General features: G+C 41.3%; 2 protein-coding genes across 4 annotated transcripts in view; both read left to right on the top strand.

The window, feature by feature from the left end:
* The first annotated feature begins 289 nt into the window (after positions 1–289).
* LOC110042419 (uncharacterized) lies at positions 290–8,782 on the top strand. 3 transcript variants are annotated; one of them, XM_089291096.1, is made up of 8 exons: positions 290–362; positions 1,607–1,766; positions 2,212–2,430; positions 3,442–3,664; positions 5,015–5,391; positions 5,867–6,292; positions 6,725–7,076; positions 7,340–8,782. In XM_089291096.1, exons 2-8 carry the CDS (start codon positions 1,628–1,630, stop codon positions 7,707–7,709), a joined length of 2,106 nt encoding a protein of 701 aa, XP_089147222.1. In that variant the 5' UTR covers positions 290–362; positions 1,607–1,627; the 3' UTR covers positions 7,710–8,782. The 3 variants fall into 3 exon arrangements, with proteins under 3 accessions (XP_089147222.1, XP_020603445.1, XP_089147221.1); XM_020747786.2 differs by lacking the exon at positions 290–362 and adding an exon at positions 376–663; XM_089291095.1 differs by lacking the exon at positions 290–362 and adding an exon at positions 575–630.
* A 1,818-nt stretch (positions 8,783–10,600) lies between these two features.
* LOC110042417 (uncharacterized) overlaps positions 10,601–16,225 on the top strand; it is an 11,064-nt gene continuing 5,439 nt past the window's right edge. Inside the window, exons 1-4 of the mRNA XM_020747784.2 lie at positions 10,601–10,690; positions 13,815–13,980; positions 14,355–14,573; positions 15,636–15,858. Of these exons, the coding sequence (XP_020603443.2) occupies positions 13,836–13,980; positions 14,355–14,573; positions 15,636–15,858 (587 nt within the window). The 5' untranslated portion in view covers positions 10,601–10,690; positions 13,815–13,835. The remainder of the gene's footprint in view (positions 10,691–13,814; positions 13,981–14,354; positions 14,574–15,635; positions 15,859–16,225) is intronic.

A 16,225-nucleotide genomic window follows, 5' to 3' on the forward strand; every position in this document is an offset into this window, starting at 1 on the left:
GTAACGTAGTCTTGCAAGTTCAGTTCCGGCAATGGTAGAGAAACTGGATGATTCTTCCTGCTTATAAGCCACCTTCATCCGCGACATGGAGAGAAATGAGCCACTTTCAATCCCCGACGTGGCGAGAAATGCGATAAAACTAAACAGGTCATTACTTATCTTCGCTGCACAGTGCTGACGAGTCCCAAGAAGGACAACAGCTGTGTCCACTGTTGCGATCTTGCTTTATCGTTTCTTGTCATGTTGGTGCCTCGAAAATAAACGTCGTTCACCCGATAAAACGTGGTATTCCTGTGGCATTGAAGGAGGAGTTTCGTTTCCAGTGCTCTGTCTTTTCTAAACACGCAATCCAGGAATATTTGGTGAGTATAAATTGAACATTTTGGTGAAATTTTACAATACCGGGCAAACTTTTGGCACCTCATTGAATGAAAATAGTTCCTACTACTTCAAATTGGCTCGTTCTTACAAAGTTCCATTAGCTCTTTGGCTGTTTCCAGGCTTTCGAGACAATTGCTCGACCGACAAAATTTTTGGAACGAGCGGTACCACTGGACGGCTGGCAAAATTAGCAAATCAAGATTAGCAATCGTCAAATTAATCAGTTCAGTTCCTTGTTTACGTTCGAAGGTATGTTTGAGCTAAAACAATTGGCTGAACAAGGTAAGCTTAGTTTTAGGCAATCAACTCGGTTTCGTGGTGATCAGATTTGATTTGCGGCTAAAATTAGCTTAATAAGCTTAATTGAATATCGTGGCATGTATTTTCTTAAATAAACCTCTCGTTATAGCCAAACATACAATCTTTTTCTCTGTACGTAAGCTTAAAAACCACGATTCTCGAGAACTTGTTGTGAGAGAATCTAATAAGAGAAATTTGCAGATATATTGCATTGACTCTCTATACATCCTGGAATAATATCGTTTGTCTTGCAAACCAACCAAATACAAGGCAAAGTTACTTAATAAAGAAATTGGCCTGTAAAACTGGGCGGTGAGAGATGAAATCCTTTTGTTTTGTCAAGTAAATTGAGGTTGCTTGTTTTACTGCTTGACAGTTGTCACTCTGTCTCTTCGTTAAGTAAAGAAATATAAAATCGTCATGACTAAACATGAACCACCCTCAGCCCCGGGCCACATGGTTAATAACAAAGCGAAGTGACACAGCTTGCAACAATATGTTTTGGTTATTCAAAAATACATGTGTCTGAGTTTCTCTGAGTTTTTCATTATTGGCCTGGGGGAGTCCTGCCACTAGCCAAAAATTAATGCAACGTTTGTTGTTTTTAAAAACTTAAATGATTCCTATAACAGCCTTACAGTAGCAAGCACAGAGTTTGGCTCAGTTTCAAAGGGAAACAGCATTAATCTTCTCTTTGAGAACTGAGAACTTCTAGTATAAATACGAAATATAAACCATTATGACTAAACATGAACTGCTCATGTACTAGAGCACCTGGATCAAGCAGCATTCAAGTCGTGGCCAAGGGTTGGCAGTTGTTGAAGGATTAAGTAGTGTCCTACACTCTACCTGGGATAATGGGACTGGGTATGAGTGAGTAAGTACTGGTTGAAACTAACACTTCTTGCTATGACTTATTTTCTAGAAAATAACTGCACAAACAAATATGACATATGCTGTGAATCGAAAACTGTTGACATGGATCCAACTGCGCGATGGAACCAAACTGGCGGGCAAACTCTGGATACCAGACTTGGTTGATTCTGACAAGTCTGCAGAAGATGAAAAATATCCTGCTATATTAGGTGAGAATCTGTATCCTGTGCTTAATTAGAGTTTTGTGATATTATCTAGATTTAGTGAGGCAGGAAAAAACTTTCGGTTATCCTTGGCTAGTGTTAAAACATGTACTTATATTAACTACACTGTTGTGTGATACTCAATGAATTTCCATTAAAAGGGAAGCATGGTTTTTCTCAGTGGTTTTAACAATTTTGAGCAAATGCTTATTTTAGTTATAAGTGCTACCCATTCTCAGACCATGGCTAGTCCAGTCCTTGAGAAATGCCGTCCTGAACAGTGTTGGATCCAAAGAGCAGTGCTGAAAAGGGTGACCTGAAGTGAGGACTACTCCTTCCTTGCTGCCATAAAGGAGAACAAGCCCCTCTCTTTGATCCACACTGCTAATTCAGTTAACCACAGCCTAATTCCCATAGCTTAAACTTTTACGGAGTATTATTTGCCTTCCAGAATTTCTGCCATATCGTCGTGTCGACTGGACAGCTCAAAGAGATGAGAAGACCCACTCGTATTTTTGCTCTCATGGCTATGTTTGTGTGCGGGTAGACATGCGGGGATCTGGGGACTCTGAGGGATTTTATTATGACGAATATGAAAAACAAGAGCAGGATGACTGTTGTGATGTCATTAACTGGATTTCCCAGCAAAAGTGGTGTACTGGAAATGTTGGTAAGTCTTTCCTCAATGCAAAGAACATCTTGGTTGTGGTATACGGAATATTGCAGCCTTTATTATTACTAGGCTCCTTGTAGATAGGTTGTTAGAAGTCCAATTGCCCCAAGGATTGTCCATTGAGCATGTGAACTTAATGTCACACTTAGTAACTTCTTAGATTACACATCTACTGGAAGTCAAATCAAGGTATTTTAAGTATTCTTGACTTACAAGAAGTCAGGTTAAAAGACATTGTAGTAACAGCCAGTCACAGCAGAAGTCAACTGGACCTTTTGGGAATCAGGTTGTGAAAGTTAAAAGAAAATGAAACAAGTAAAGGCTGAAGATGGGAGTGAAATATGTTGACCTGATAGGGTCAGATTCCCACAGGAGTGTTCATGGTACCTTTAGGGGGATAAAAAAAAGGCAGTCTTAGTACCTCTTAGGTGTACATCCTCAAATGGTCCACAGTGGGAGCTTTTGCAGTACCTTTTAGGATATTGATCTGAAAAAATATGACAGGACGTATTTGAAAATCAACTGTCAGTGACATTTAATTTTTTCTCAGAATTGGTACCTCTAAGGGGTGAAAGAAATTTCAAACCATGCCCACAAAACAGAATCTTGGTACTTCTTAGGGGGTTAAGGGTTTTTATATGGGAGTCCCCCCCCCCCCCCTACGGGGTTACACTGTCTGTTTTAGCGGTAGTCAGCGTGCCTATAGTGGACAGGTATACTGCCTGGTCACCTCAAAGAAGAGTCAATCTAACTCTTGCAATAGGTTTGTGTGTGTGTATTGGATGTAGATGGAGTGCAAAGTATAAATTTATAAGTTTCTTTCAAAACATGTTTCTTTTTTAAGCTGTAGTTGTCTAATGTGTTATTCAGAGTTGGGAAACCAGGTTATTAGTTTTAAAGTCTTGGGAAGCAATAACAATTTCATTTGCTTGACACTGGAAAATGATGCCAACAAGGGAAAATCTGAATTATTAGCAACCATAATATACTAGCTGATGTTTGTTTCAGGTATGTATGGGAAAAGCTGGGGAGGATTCAATGGCCTTCAGGTTGCAGCTAGACGACCCTCTGCATTGAAGACTATCATATCCACTTATTCCACTGATGATCGGTATGCTGATGACATACATTACCGCGGTGGCTGTGTTCTTGCCAGAGAAATGCTGTCGTGGGCTCACATCATGTTCCTTTGGAATGCACGCCCTCCACATCCAGAGAGCTTAGGAACAAGGTAGTTGCTTGAATAAATATGTTTCATCAAGTTTTAAGATGCCTGTATATTATGTGGCTAGCTTTGAGAGCAGACAAAATGAACTGAGTCCTGTACTGTGATTGGGGTAACCGAGTGGGCAAGATGGAACTATCTTGCCTGTTTGGGATTACCCGCTGTGTCCTGCAAGAAATAGTGTTCTTTTCTCATATAATAAATCTTTTATTGATGAAGCTTGTTTGGGCAAGATGGCTGGATATTGGTTCTTTTTTTGTTTGTTTGTATGGACCAATAGCTTGGGTCCATCTCAGTCCACAAGCACACCCAAAAAGAATGTGGCCAATATCCAGCCATCTTGACCTCAAGCTCGGTCAATAACCCATATATATTACCTCAGCAAATAAAGGTATGTCATTTGCCTACGAACAGATAAATGTATGATGCCACTAGGACCATTGACATCTCTCCTGGGTGGGGTGCTACTACTTAACAGGTAGCCCAGTCTCTGAATTAAGTTGTCCAGGCAACACAAACTTGTAGATTAACGCCATGATCAGGCATTAAAAATTGTCTCATCAAATTTTGACTGATGGATCACCTTAATCAGATGTCTGGCATGACAACATGAACCAGTTAATAAACAACTTAATTCCTGTGATGTCAAGGGTTTCTTTGTTTCTGTAGGAAAATAACTTGGTTTTGACTGACAAAATATCCTACAAGTGAATTTATGAAATATATTGTGTATTTGAACTGAAGCAGTTATCTGATGTATTCACAGGTCTTTAAGCCTGGAACAATTTAGGCTCGAACGGTACTCAAACCCATGGCCTCTGTGGTACCAATGCAGTGCCCTACTAAGCCCGGTCAAGTTGTGAGATCATATTTTTATACTTGCCCTGACTCGTCCTCAGTGGTCCTCATATAACACATGGCACAGCGCAAAGGGAGAAGTGCGAGGTTTCACCTTGCCATGTGCTGCGCCAGCTGTATGAAGTTGTAAGAAGACGACTAAGGATGAGTTAGATACTCGCCTGGGCTCTTTCAAGACAACTGGCAAATAACCTGTTTTTAGGCTTTCTAACATTAAGGCTGTGGTCTAAGCAAAATTGTGAGGAGCCCAAGGGTCCACAACCATGAAATTCTAGATGCCCAGAACTTAAGCTTGTATGAAAAAAGTAAGTTTTCCTAGTTGCCCAAAGGCAAAAGTTAGTACCCTGTGGCACCTGGGCGCTCCTAGAGCACAACCCTGTAACATGCTTCCGGTACCCTGATGTTTTAATCATGGATGTGGAGATGCGAGGGTTGGTAGGTCAGAGGAGATTAAAGAAATAGCTGAATAAAATGATGTAATTTTAATTGCTGCCTTAGATGGAAGGAAGTGTGGCTAGAACGCTTGAACAAATCAAGTGAACCATGGGTACACAAATGGTTGTCACATCAGGCACGTGATCCTTACTGGCAACACGGTTCCATTTGTGAAGATTACACCTCCATCACGTGTCCCGTGTTTCTGATTGGTGGATTTTCTGATCTCTATGCTGACCCAGTATTTCGTATGGTAGAACATCTCAAGTGCCCTGTCCGTGCATTAATTGGACCATGGTCCCATGCATGGCCTGCTGACTCTTCACCAGGGCCTCGAATAGACCACCTAAAGGAGTGTGTGAGGTGGTGGGACTGTCATTTGAAGGACCTGCCAACTGGTGTCATGGATGAACCTGTGATGAGGCTGTACCTGAGGGATGGTGGGTCCATGTTCCTTTATAAGTACATGTTAAATTAGTAACATTATCAACAATGTCAGTACTGATTTGAAACTAAAGAACTAGGGAGCAGATCTGAAAAAAAATGATTCAAAAATTTATGCAGGATCTTGAAAATCATCTTATGAGATCTTTAAGAACTTGAATAAGGAACCAAAAAGACTTCCATCAAGTTTAAACAGATACACAAAGATACTTATAGAGATCTTTAAGGATCTTTAGCAGATTTTCGCCAAGCATCTCTCTTGACGTCTAGTTTTAGTGAGGAAGGGGTGCGACAGAAGTCTTTTTTCTTCATCTTGGCTAAAAATTGACTCAACAGTTATTTCGTGCAGCCGGTACTGTTGAAATTAGCATTAATGTAGAAAATGTAAGTTGTATATGAGTTTTATGTGTTTTTGTAACCTTATTGTAACTCCTGCCTCGTGAATTATTCATTTTGGCATACCCTCAACAGGCATTTCAAATGCACACAAGGAAGATATTTGGCCAGGAAGATGGATAGCAGAAGATCGCTGGCCCTCACCCAATGTACAATGTCAAGAATTCATTTTACAAAATGACAGAGGCCTGGCACTAGCATCGGGGAATGAATCCTCTGAAAACCAGCCAATCGAATCCGAGGTATCAGTTAGGTCCTCTTTCCTCAGCGGTTCATGGGGCGGTCTTCCGTTGGTGTTTAGTCTTGAGGAGCTGCCTGTGGAGCAAAGATTAGAAGACGCTTTGGCGGAGTGCTGGGAGACAGCAACACTTAAAGAGCCTGTTGCGGTTTTGGGATTTGCGGAGGTTCATCTGCTGTTGAGCTGTGACAGGCCCTGTGCTCAGATAGCCGCTAGACTGTGTGACATATTTCCAGACGGGGAGTCTTCTCTCATAACACGAGGTAAGTTTACACCTCGAGGAAGACAGATACCTTTATAAGTTAATTGACAAAATGTCCAGCTACCCCACTACAATTACGATATCATGAAGAATGCCAGTGAATCAGTTGGTGGCCAGTTTCTGGAACTTTCGAGAAGGGCCGGCAAAATAGGTTGGAGAAGGCGATGTAGAAGTCTATCAGATATGAGATAATTTTACTGATCAAATTGGAATTAAAGGATATGAATCTTGAGATAATTTTGGGAATTATGCTTCAGAGACAACAATTTTTTTTAAATTTTAATTTCGTGCCAGGTTTTGATCCTTTCCAAAAGCTCCAAAGTTAACGGATCTATTAAGAAACCTCTTAAGACTATGAACGTAATTTTTTAAACCTTCTATTTCGAAAGTAAGTGGAAATAATGCCTGCCCTTCATTATCGATGTCTCCACAGGCGTTCTAAACCTGACCCATCTTCGTGGTCATTCACCAAAGGATATCCAGCCTCTGAAGCCTGATGAAACCTTCCAAGCGCAGGTTAAATTTGATTCCACTGCCTACACTGTAGCCGCTGGTCATAAAATACGTCTGGCGCTCTCCTCGGTCCACTGGCCGTATGTCTGGCCCTCTCCGCACGCGTCATGCCTGTCGATACAGACCGGTAGTAAGAGTAAGCTACTACTTCCGGTTCGAGTATCAAATGAAGAAGTACGTAAAAGGGATGCACAGTTGAAAGAATTTGAGTGGCCTGACTATAAGCATGCAAGGTTACCTGTTGAGATTCGGAGAAATCCCGAGAAGAAAAGGTGAGCGCATTGTATTGTGTCGAAAAAGTCGCCTCATTATGATTTATGAAATTTTAGCAGTGTTATAGTTCTGGACGAGCCCTGGGGCATTTGACCCACTTATTTGTCCCTACCCCAGGGAATTTTTCATTTAGTGGGAAAAAATAGGAATACCTTCTGGCTGGCTGTGGGGAATGGGCATGGACTGATGATTGTGACACTGTAGAAGATATAGGAACTAAACACTTCTATGTGTGTTTTTTTTTTCTCTTTTTGCTTATCAGGAATCTTGAGATTGCTCAGCTGTCGGACGAATACACTCTGACTGTTTCCTTGGACGCTGGATGTGTTGTTTTGAAAGACACAAACACCGTTTACGACGAAACAAACGTAGAAACCTTCACAATCAAAGAAGGCGAGCCAAACACAGCTAAGGTCATCATACAGGGCCAGGTTGCATTGAAGAAAGATGATGAAACTGCCGACAAAGAGGACTGTGGACCCAACCGGTGGGATACTAGAGTCCAGGCTCTCAGCGAGATGTGGTCTGATGAGCAGTTCTTCTACCTGAAAAGTCAACTAACGGCGTGGCACAATAATGAAGAGTGCTTTGAAAAGACATGTACAAAGAAAATTGAACGGTTTTTTGTCTGACTTGTTCACTTGATTCCTAAAGAGTTCAGACGAGTCGTCTTCCTTTTAACAGTAACTTATCAGTAGAAGTTCAGTGTAGGGCTGTAAGGCTGTTCCGCGGAAAACTGATCTCCACTAGGTTAATTCGAGGGGAAATTTACTCAGGGAGATAGTTTGTGTGTTTTGTACACAGGAACTGTCCGAAGATTCTTTTTTTTCTGTCGCTTTAAGGCTGAAGATATTCTTGTGCAATATTCTTAGATTATAGCATATGTAGTTTTGGAGGCAAACTGCAGGGTAGATTACAGCATATGTAGTTTAGGAGGCAGACTGCAGGCAATAAAGCCTGATACAGCAAACATAACTTCTTGCAGAAATGTTATTAGTATCGAACATACGCTAGTGCTGTTTTTGTTGTTGTTTTGGCTAGTTTTACCGTTTAGAGAAAGGGAAAATTCTATTAAGTTAAGTTAAAAACATATAACTGTATTGTATTTGCAAATTTTCAACGCACAAAATTATTCTAAAATATTCTCAAAATTTCGCAAATGTCAGCCTAGATATTTTTATACAGTATATTCTTGTGAAGGTGAATTAATCAACATGACACGAGCGTGGGACAGAGAAAAATTCTGAGTCCCCGACAGGAATCGAACCCATGACCTCATGGAGAGCAAGGTAACTTATCACTACTCACGATGAATTCGATAGCGTTGATCCTAGCAGTATGCAGGACACCTGTCATATATGAACTCAGTTAAAGTACCTTGCTCTCCATGAGGTGTCGTGGCTCAGCGGATAGAGCGCCCGCCCGGTGTTCTGGAGGTCATGGGTTCGATTCCTGTCGGGGACTCAGAATCTTTCTTTGTCCCACGCTCGTGTAAGTGGGAGGCGCGGTGGCCTGATGGTTAGTGCGCTCGGATCGAGCGGTCCGGGTTCGAACCCTGGCCGGGGACATTGTGTTTTGTTCTTGGGCAAGACACTTTACTCTAACAGTGCCTCTCTCCACCCAGGTGTATAAATGGGTACCGGCGAACTTACTGCTGGGGGTAACCCTGCGATGGACTAGCATCCCATCCGGGGGGGGGGGGGGAGTAGAAATACTCCTAGTCGCTTCATGCTACAGAAACCGGGATAAGCTCCGGCCTGATGGGCCACTTGGCTCGTATGCAGACTTTACCACGCTCGTGTCATGTTGATTAATTCACCTTCACATTTCATTACCGAGCTTAAAATTCACCATCTTTGTTAACTTATCACCAGTATATTCTTATGGAATGCTTGCTTAGCTTCTTTGTGCCTCGTGGCACATAAGGCCTCCACAGAATGCCTCCAATTTTCTCTGTTGGCTGCAGCAGCTCTTGCCTCATCCCATGTACGCCATCCTGCGCTGTTCCTCTCTCTCTCAACTGTTCTTCGCCAGGTAGTCTTAGGCCTTCCTCTCTTCCTTTTTCCTTCAGGTGTCCATGATAGGGCTATGTTGGTATGGCTGTTTCTGTTTTGTCGTAAGACATGCCCTATCATCTTCCATCTTCTCCTCTTAACCTCTTCACTAAGGAACTTCGTCTCTGCCTTCTCAAGGAGCTCTCTAGTGGTAACGTGATCTTGCCATTTTATTTTGAGAATCCTCCTGAGGCATTTGTTGTGAAACACATCTATTCGTTGGTCATCTCCCATGTTCATCTTCCATGTCTCACATCCATACAGTAGTACCGGTACAACTAAGGTTTTAAACAGTCTAAGCTTGGTCCTCTTCATGATGTTCCTTGAGTTCCATATTCTATTGAGTCTGGCAAATGTCCCTCTCGCCTTGGACAGCCTGTTTTTCAGATCTTTCATATGTTTTTCATATTCTTATGGAATAAAGCCTATAAAATGCAATTACAGGTCACAAGATAACTGCGCTTTAGATACATATATATATATGAAAAAACGTTTGAATGAGGACTTGTCATGTTCAAAATGACTTGTACGTAAAGGAGGAAGACAGAGGACCCTTGGAACGAGTTTGAGCCTTGGAGCTTTTTTTTTTCCAAGCGAAAATCGTCGACAGAAAACATGTTTCTTCAGCAGGTGCTGCGCCCAGACTGCAAAGCAACCATGTTCTTTTTTTGCGAGCGCAAAACACTTTTTATTTTATTTGGTGAAAGTTTTCTTTGGTAGGCTTGACAGTGACATACAACAGAGCCTAACGTGGCGTGATTTTTTGTGGCCTTTTTTGATTTGTCACGCAATCCTCCAGCCCGTGATTTAATAGCAGCTCTTTCTAGAAATATTACGTAAAATCGCCTAAATATAGTTCAGGAAATTCTCAAAAACATTTTCTCAATATCTTTGAAAAACTCTCTAAATATCAGTCTTATTTTTGTTTTAAAAATAGACCGATTTTGAATCACTTAAGGTAAAATTTTCAATATTTTTTGCTGTAGTAGGAATTGAGGCGGAAGATTCAGGCACTTCGATGATACCGTTATATGCATTTCATTTTACTTTTCAAGTTTGGCTGATTAAATCTCCTGTGAGATCCAACGTTCAAACAAACAGGATCTTCGTTCATACCCTGGGTGCCAGAGAGTTTTTTTTTCTTCGCTACTCACAAAAAAAAAACCACTCTCTGTCGCCGAGGGTACTTTGCAATATATTTACATTTTTCAAGTGAGAAATCACTGAACTGGATTGTTTCTGGCACAGAACTGATCATGGGGAGAAAAACACAGAGCTAAGCAAAAAAATCTCTCAGTATTTTTAAATATCCCTAACTTTTCTATATATCTTAAAAGATACTAAATATCTCGGAAAGTGCTAAACATCCCCCAAAATATCGGGATATTGACATTAATGAATAACAGACGTTGTTCTAATGGGAGGCGATGCGTGACGGGTCAACGTGGTTCGTCACCAGGGATCGCTCTTGTGAAATCAGAAACCAGAAAATAAACAAAGCCGGCTCTCACACTGGGATGCGTAGTGCAGGGAAGATTCATTCAGTAGAACTATAAACGGTGAGTAGAATATTTCGGTTCTATCTAGCTTCCTGTGAAGATATTATTGCTCAACACAATTTCGCTTTAGATCAAAAGCACGAAAGCACGGCAAGGCTAAAGCCTCGACCTATGCATTACACATTGATAGGCACTCGAGCGAGTGACTATATTCGATTATCTTGTTATGGCTGCAAGCTAAGACTTCATATAGCTCATAGAAAATTCAGCGATGTACTTGGTTCGAAATCCACACTTTTTTTACAGACTAATGAAATGATTTGAACCTAAAAGATTGCTTCATCTGACCAAAAAAAATTCTTACTTGTAATAGATACGTGATTGTGTATTTGCATATCCGGAGTCGGCAAGGGAGAAGGAGAGGTAAATGCTATTAAAATTCAAGGTGGTCACTCTTGTATAAACAATCAAACCCATTATAACTGACCACCTGTATGAAAAGAACGCGGCAATTGAAATACTAATATTGGTCTCACCTATGTTAAGTACGAATTTAAGACTTAGGGTGGCTAGAATACCGTGCATTCTCGAGTATTACTTCATATTCCAACCAAATGCACGTTGAAACTTTTACTGATTTCGCAAATTATGGGCGCTCGTTGATTCATCATACATGTAGTTCATCTGTGAGTCACGCAAGGTTAACGAAAGTCACGTCGGTCACGAGAATAGATTGTCAATTAGCATTTATTAATCGTCTCCAGCGAAGGGTGACGCAGTTGGAGTGGTCTTTGTCTCAAGTGGATGGATCATCCTGCTGATGAGAGAAACGCAGCATACAGAGCACGTATCCCGGCTTTTCGGAAAACGAAAATTGGTCGAAAATTCGGGTAGCTCGAGAATTCGATCGGGGTAAAATTACAGTGTTCGACTGAGGGACGTTGCGCGGGGGGTGGGGGGTGGGGGGATATAACTTTTCGCGAGGTTCGAAAAATAATCGAGGGTTCCACTCTATATTGCTCTATTAGATAAGAGAGACAAGTCACACAATTTCGCACCTGAATAAGCCTGGTTTTCGCTGAAAATGCCTTCTTTCCTTAGGTTCGTTCATTTGGGACCTGTTAGCAATTTTTAGAGTGTTCTCAAACTGTTTTTGACTTAATATCCAGTATACCGCATAAAAAGGGTGTGGTTTCCGGTACAAACACCCAGCCGATCGGCCACGCCTTTCAGTAAGGAAATGACATAAGCGTGAGACAAGGGCTTTGTTTTTCTCAGTTGTCTTCTTCTTCTGTCAGCAATCTTCAAGATACTATCGCTGATTGGTCCGCGGATCACTGTTGTTATTTTGTTTCGCTCAGCCATTCTTGCCTCTAGGCCCAGAGTCACCTGTTCCTCTTTAGTCGGCGGAGCTTATAGGGACGACGGGAAGGGTGGACCTGGACTGAGATACACGACTTGATTGACTAGATTCTTGACAACTACGTTTTTCGCTTTCCTCCCCAAAAATATCCGACATGCTGCTCATTGGTCTCTACCTAAACAGGTCGATACAGAGCACCTGCAAACCTACATGAAGTTCAAAAATGGCTGACGAGAAAACTCGTCAGTGAAGTTACTTCCGGCCAGAACTTTGCTTCTGTTTCAAATTCCCTTCGTAGAAATCTTAAGAGTGTGCCCATGAGAAAACCAGGCAGAACCAGGCAGGAGGTGATACAGCTCAAATCACCGATTTCGCTCAAACTTGGCACAAATGCTGGGTTTGGTAAGTGAATGATTGTGGCAAAACAGTAGGTCAAAATATTTTATTCCCTTCAAGTTAGTGGGACCCCCTGCAAAAATGCCCATTTGACACTAATTTATGCATATTTAATTAGCCACATTTGGTTTAGTATTTCTATAACAAGAAAAACCACGTGAAAATGAAATCCACTGAATCATGTTGTATAACTATCAGTCTAAAAGCATAGATATTCATTTCAACTGGGCAATTTGATTTCTGGAAAAATAGAAAAACGATCTCTGGTTAAAAATTTGTTTAAAACGAGCGTTCGACTACCGGTCTGTAGTCTTTAACGAGAGACTGGTGGTCGAAAGCTCGTTTTAAACAAATTTTTAACCAGAGATCGTTTTTTTATTTTTCCAAATGTCTTATCCTGGTTACTCATTTGATTTCTGTCCGTGGCTTCATCATAAGTAAGGTGCATATTTCGTAGTGTTGTAAATAGCCTTTCATTTTCACATGGCTTTTCTTGTTGTAGAAGTACTAAACTAAAGATGGCTAATTAAATATGCATAAACTAGTGTCAAAAGGTCATATTTGCAGGGGGTGCCCCTAACTTGAAGAGATTAAAATACTTTGACTTATTGTTTTGCCACAATCATTCACTCACCACACCCAACATTTGTGCCAAGTTTGAGCGAAATCGGTGATTTGAGCTGTGTCACCCCCTGCCTGGTTTTCTCATGGACACACTCCTAAGTTTGTGTACACTCTTTTCTTTTTCGAAGAATTTGTTTTATAAGAATATCGAGGCTGAATTTTTTCAAGAATAAACTTGAGGCTGAGATTTTGGAAAGATTATAATTTAGTGTTTTGAAAATTTGTTAAAACAGTACAATTATATGTTAAACCAAACTATATAAAATTCTTCCTGTCATGTCATGATTGGAAGTAAACAATAACATAACTGCCCCATACCTCATAAGCACCCTTGTTCTAATGCTGTTCCTCTCTTGAGCGCCGAACACGAAATTGAGGCAGCGTCCACACTACACAGGAGAAATTTGAAACGCAGCTTTATTTCTACGGCAAGGCCTGCCGTCCACACTAATCTGTCACGAAAACGGAGCTTTTCGGAAACGATGGCGTTACGATAATCACGTGATTTCCCTGACCGAGTTTTCCTCAAACGCTAATCCAAAGTTGTGGCGTTTTTAAATTCCTCCAGCGTGGTGTGGACGGGAAACATCTGATGCGTTTTCAGAGTGAAACCTCCGTCTTCAAATTTCCCCGGCGTAGTGTGACGGGGCCTGAGGCACAAATGGATCAAATGACACATGACCTCATTCCAGCTATCAGTAGCCTCAGATCCTGTAATGCAGGGGCGTCTTTTGTTTCTCCGTTACAATACATGCTTGCCCGGACCAACTGAAGTCTTTCTGGATCTCTTGTGTTTTCTAGAACATAACTGCACAGACCACTATGTCATATACTGTGGCTCGCACGCCGCTGGCCTGGATTCCAATGCGCGATGGAATCAAACTCGCGGCACGACTCTGGATGCCAGAATTGGATGACAACAGCACTGATAGGTCAGAAGAAGGTGAAAAGTTTCCTGCTATACTAGGTGAGAATTTGTTTTAATAGCATTTTCGGAGAAATAATATAAGTTCAGTATAAGACAGTCGATACTGAAAATATTGCCCAGTGGTTGTCATGGTTTCGCGCCCTAAATCCCATCATTCGGGTTTTCTCCGTCTTGAGCCATGTTAGGTGTTATGCCATTAACATTCATATTCGTCTTTATTTCTTTACAATAAATAGCTTCAGTGGATTTTCTTAAAGTAGAACACCTTCCTCTAACAGAACAGTTTGTGAAATTTCTAAACTAAAGACGAGGACAGCTTAAATCCTTGAAAAAGTTCCTGCCTTTTCACATCTGTCAAATATATAACAAAGTAGATGAATTTGAGCCTCAGTAATTACCGACTTACTTTCCAGAAATCCTTCCTTATCGGCGCGCAGACTACACAGCTCAGAGAGATGAAAAGACCCACTCGTATTTTTGCTCTCATGGCTATGTGTGTGTCCGGGTAGACATGCGGGGATCTGGGGACTCGGAGGGATTTTATTACGATGAATATGAAAAACAAGAGCAGGACGATTGTTGTGACATCATCGGCTGGATTTCTCAGCAAGACTGGTGCACTGGAAATGTTGGTAAGTCAGTGGGCAACGAGTGTGGAATGGGAAGGACGGGAACTGTCGGGAAGGTCGGGAAGGTCGGGAACAGTCGGGAAGGTTCGAGAACTGGAGGTGGCAGAGGAGAGGGAAGGAACTGTGTTTCCCAAGGTTTTGGAAGCCACAAGAAATAGCCAACCATTTTCAACATTGCACGGTGTTTGGCAATAACAAAAGTACAAAGAGGAAGGAGCCACTATTGAAGGAAGTGTTGTAAAGCTCAGTAATTTTCATAGAATTGAGTATTTTTGATTCGTAATCATCGATTGTTTATCATTTTGTAGCCAGCGCGTTAGTCTTGTGATTCTAGAACCCGACTGCCCACACAGAAAGTCTTATGACTTCAAGTTGCTTATCTTAGTTTATCGAGAATACTTAAGCTCCTAACAAAACCCCATCGATAGTCATGTTTGGGTTTGTTTACTAGCCTTGGTCTGGATCTCCCACAAAGATCCTGTTTAGGTTTCTTGCTCAAGAACTTTGTAGTTCACTTCTGAAAGTCGCGTGAAAATGCTTGGGTTAGTCTATTCTAAAAGCATTTTTAATCCTCCAAGGTCAGTTTGGACATGTCCGTGTGACCCACACATAGCTACCGATATGGTAATTACTGAAGAACGTGTCCTATGGTTAAGTTTGATTAGATAAAGATTTTGCTCGACAGAAGTTAGTCCAAGAAATACAAGACAAAGATCAGGGTTTTGGTACTGTACCTCCTCTCCTCCCTTCAAACAGAAGGGAGGAGAACCGGATGTAATCTCTGCGGGAAGACCCTTCGTCAACCTCCTCCCTCTTCAGCACTTAACATAAGCCTATTGAAGTGTTTTGCTTTCGATGTCTACAATATGCTGCATCATTCAGAATTTTATAGGATGACATGTTTAGCATTCTCAATAGTGGCAATTTAACTGGTTAGTTTGAAGGGTAATTAAGAATTCTATTTCTATTAATAACGTACAAGTTTGGTACTGGCATGCCAAAGATATGTCAAACAAAACGAGTTCTGAAATTAGAACCACTTAATTCCTGCGATTTGCATTCCAGGCATGTATGGGAAAAGCTGGGGAGGATTCAATGGCCTTCAGGTTGCTGCTAGACGACCCTCAGCATTGAAGACTATCATATCTGCTGATTCCACTGATGATCGGTATGCTGATGACATACATTACCGCGGTGGCTGTGTTCTTGCCAGAGAAATGCTGTCATGGGCTCACATCATGTTCCTTTGGAATGCGCGCCCTCCTTATCCAGAAAGCATGGGTCCCAGGTATTTGTTTAATTTGAACTTACTAAAACTCCTGTTCTAGACTATTCAAAATCCACATGGTCGGAAACGGTAAGTTAAATTTTGTTGTACTGCAATATAATTATTATTTGTAACAGCAACCTTTTCAAAATCCTTCACTATGCATCTGTCCCCTTCATGCCATAAGCTAATAGAACTTTCACAAGGAACTTCCACAAGGAACTTCCACCGTCTTTCGTCTTAACTTTTTCGTTCAGATTATAAAGCTACTGCCAACCGTCTGTACAATTTTAGTTCTCTTTCCTTTCTTTGACCAGGGTTCCTTATGACAATTGCATTCCTCGACCTTCTCATAATAGGCCATAACTCCGAATTACCTTGTGCCTTT

The sequence above is a fragment of the Orbicella faveolata genome, unplaced genomic scaffold (genome assembly GCF_042242905.1).
Source record: "Orbicella faveolata isolate gen_17 unplaced genomic scaffold, um_ofav_v1 contig_24, whole genome shotgun sequence".
NCBI classification, from domain to species: domain Eukaryota; kingdom Metazoa; phylum Cnidaria; class Anthozoa; order Scleractinia; family Merulinidae; genus Orbicella; species Orbicella faveolata.

Coding starts and splice junctions, on each gene's coding strand:
- LOC110042419 (XM_089291096.1), top strand. CDS start 1,628: ATGACATATGCTGTGAATCGAAAACTGTTGACATGGATCCAACTGCGC. Junction 1,767..2,211: donor AAAATATCCTGCTATATTAG/GTGAGAATCTGT, acceptor TTTGCCTTCCAG/AATTTCTGCCATATCGTCGT. Junction 5,392..5,866: donor GAGGCTGTACCTGAGGGATG/GTGGGTCCATGT, acceptor TACCCTCAACAG/GCATTTCAAATGCACACAAG.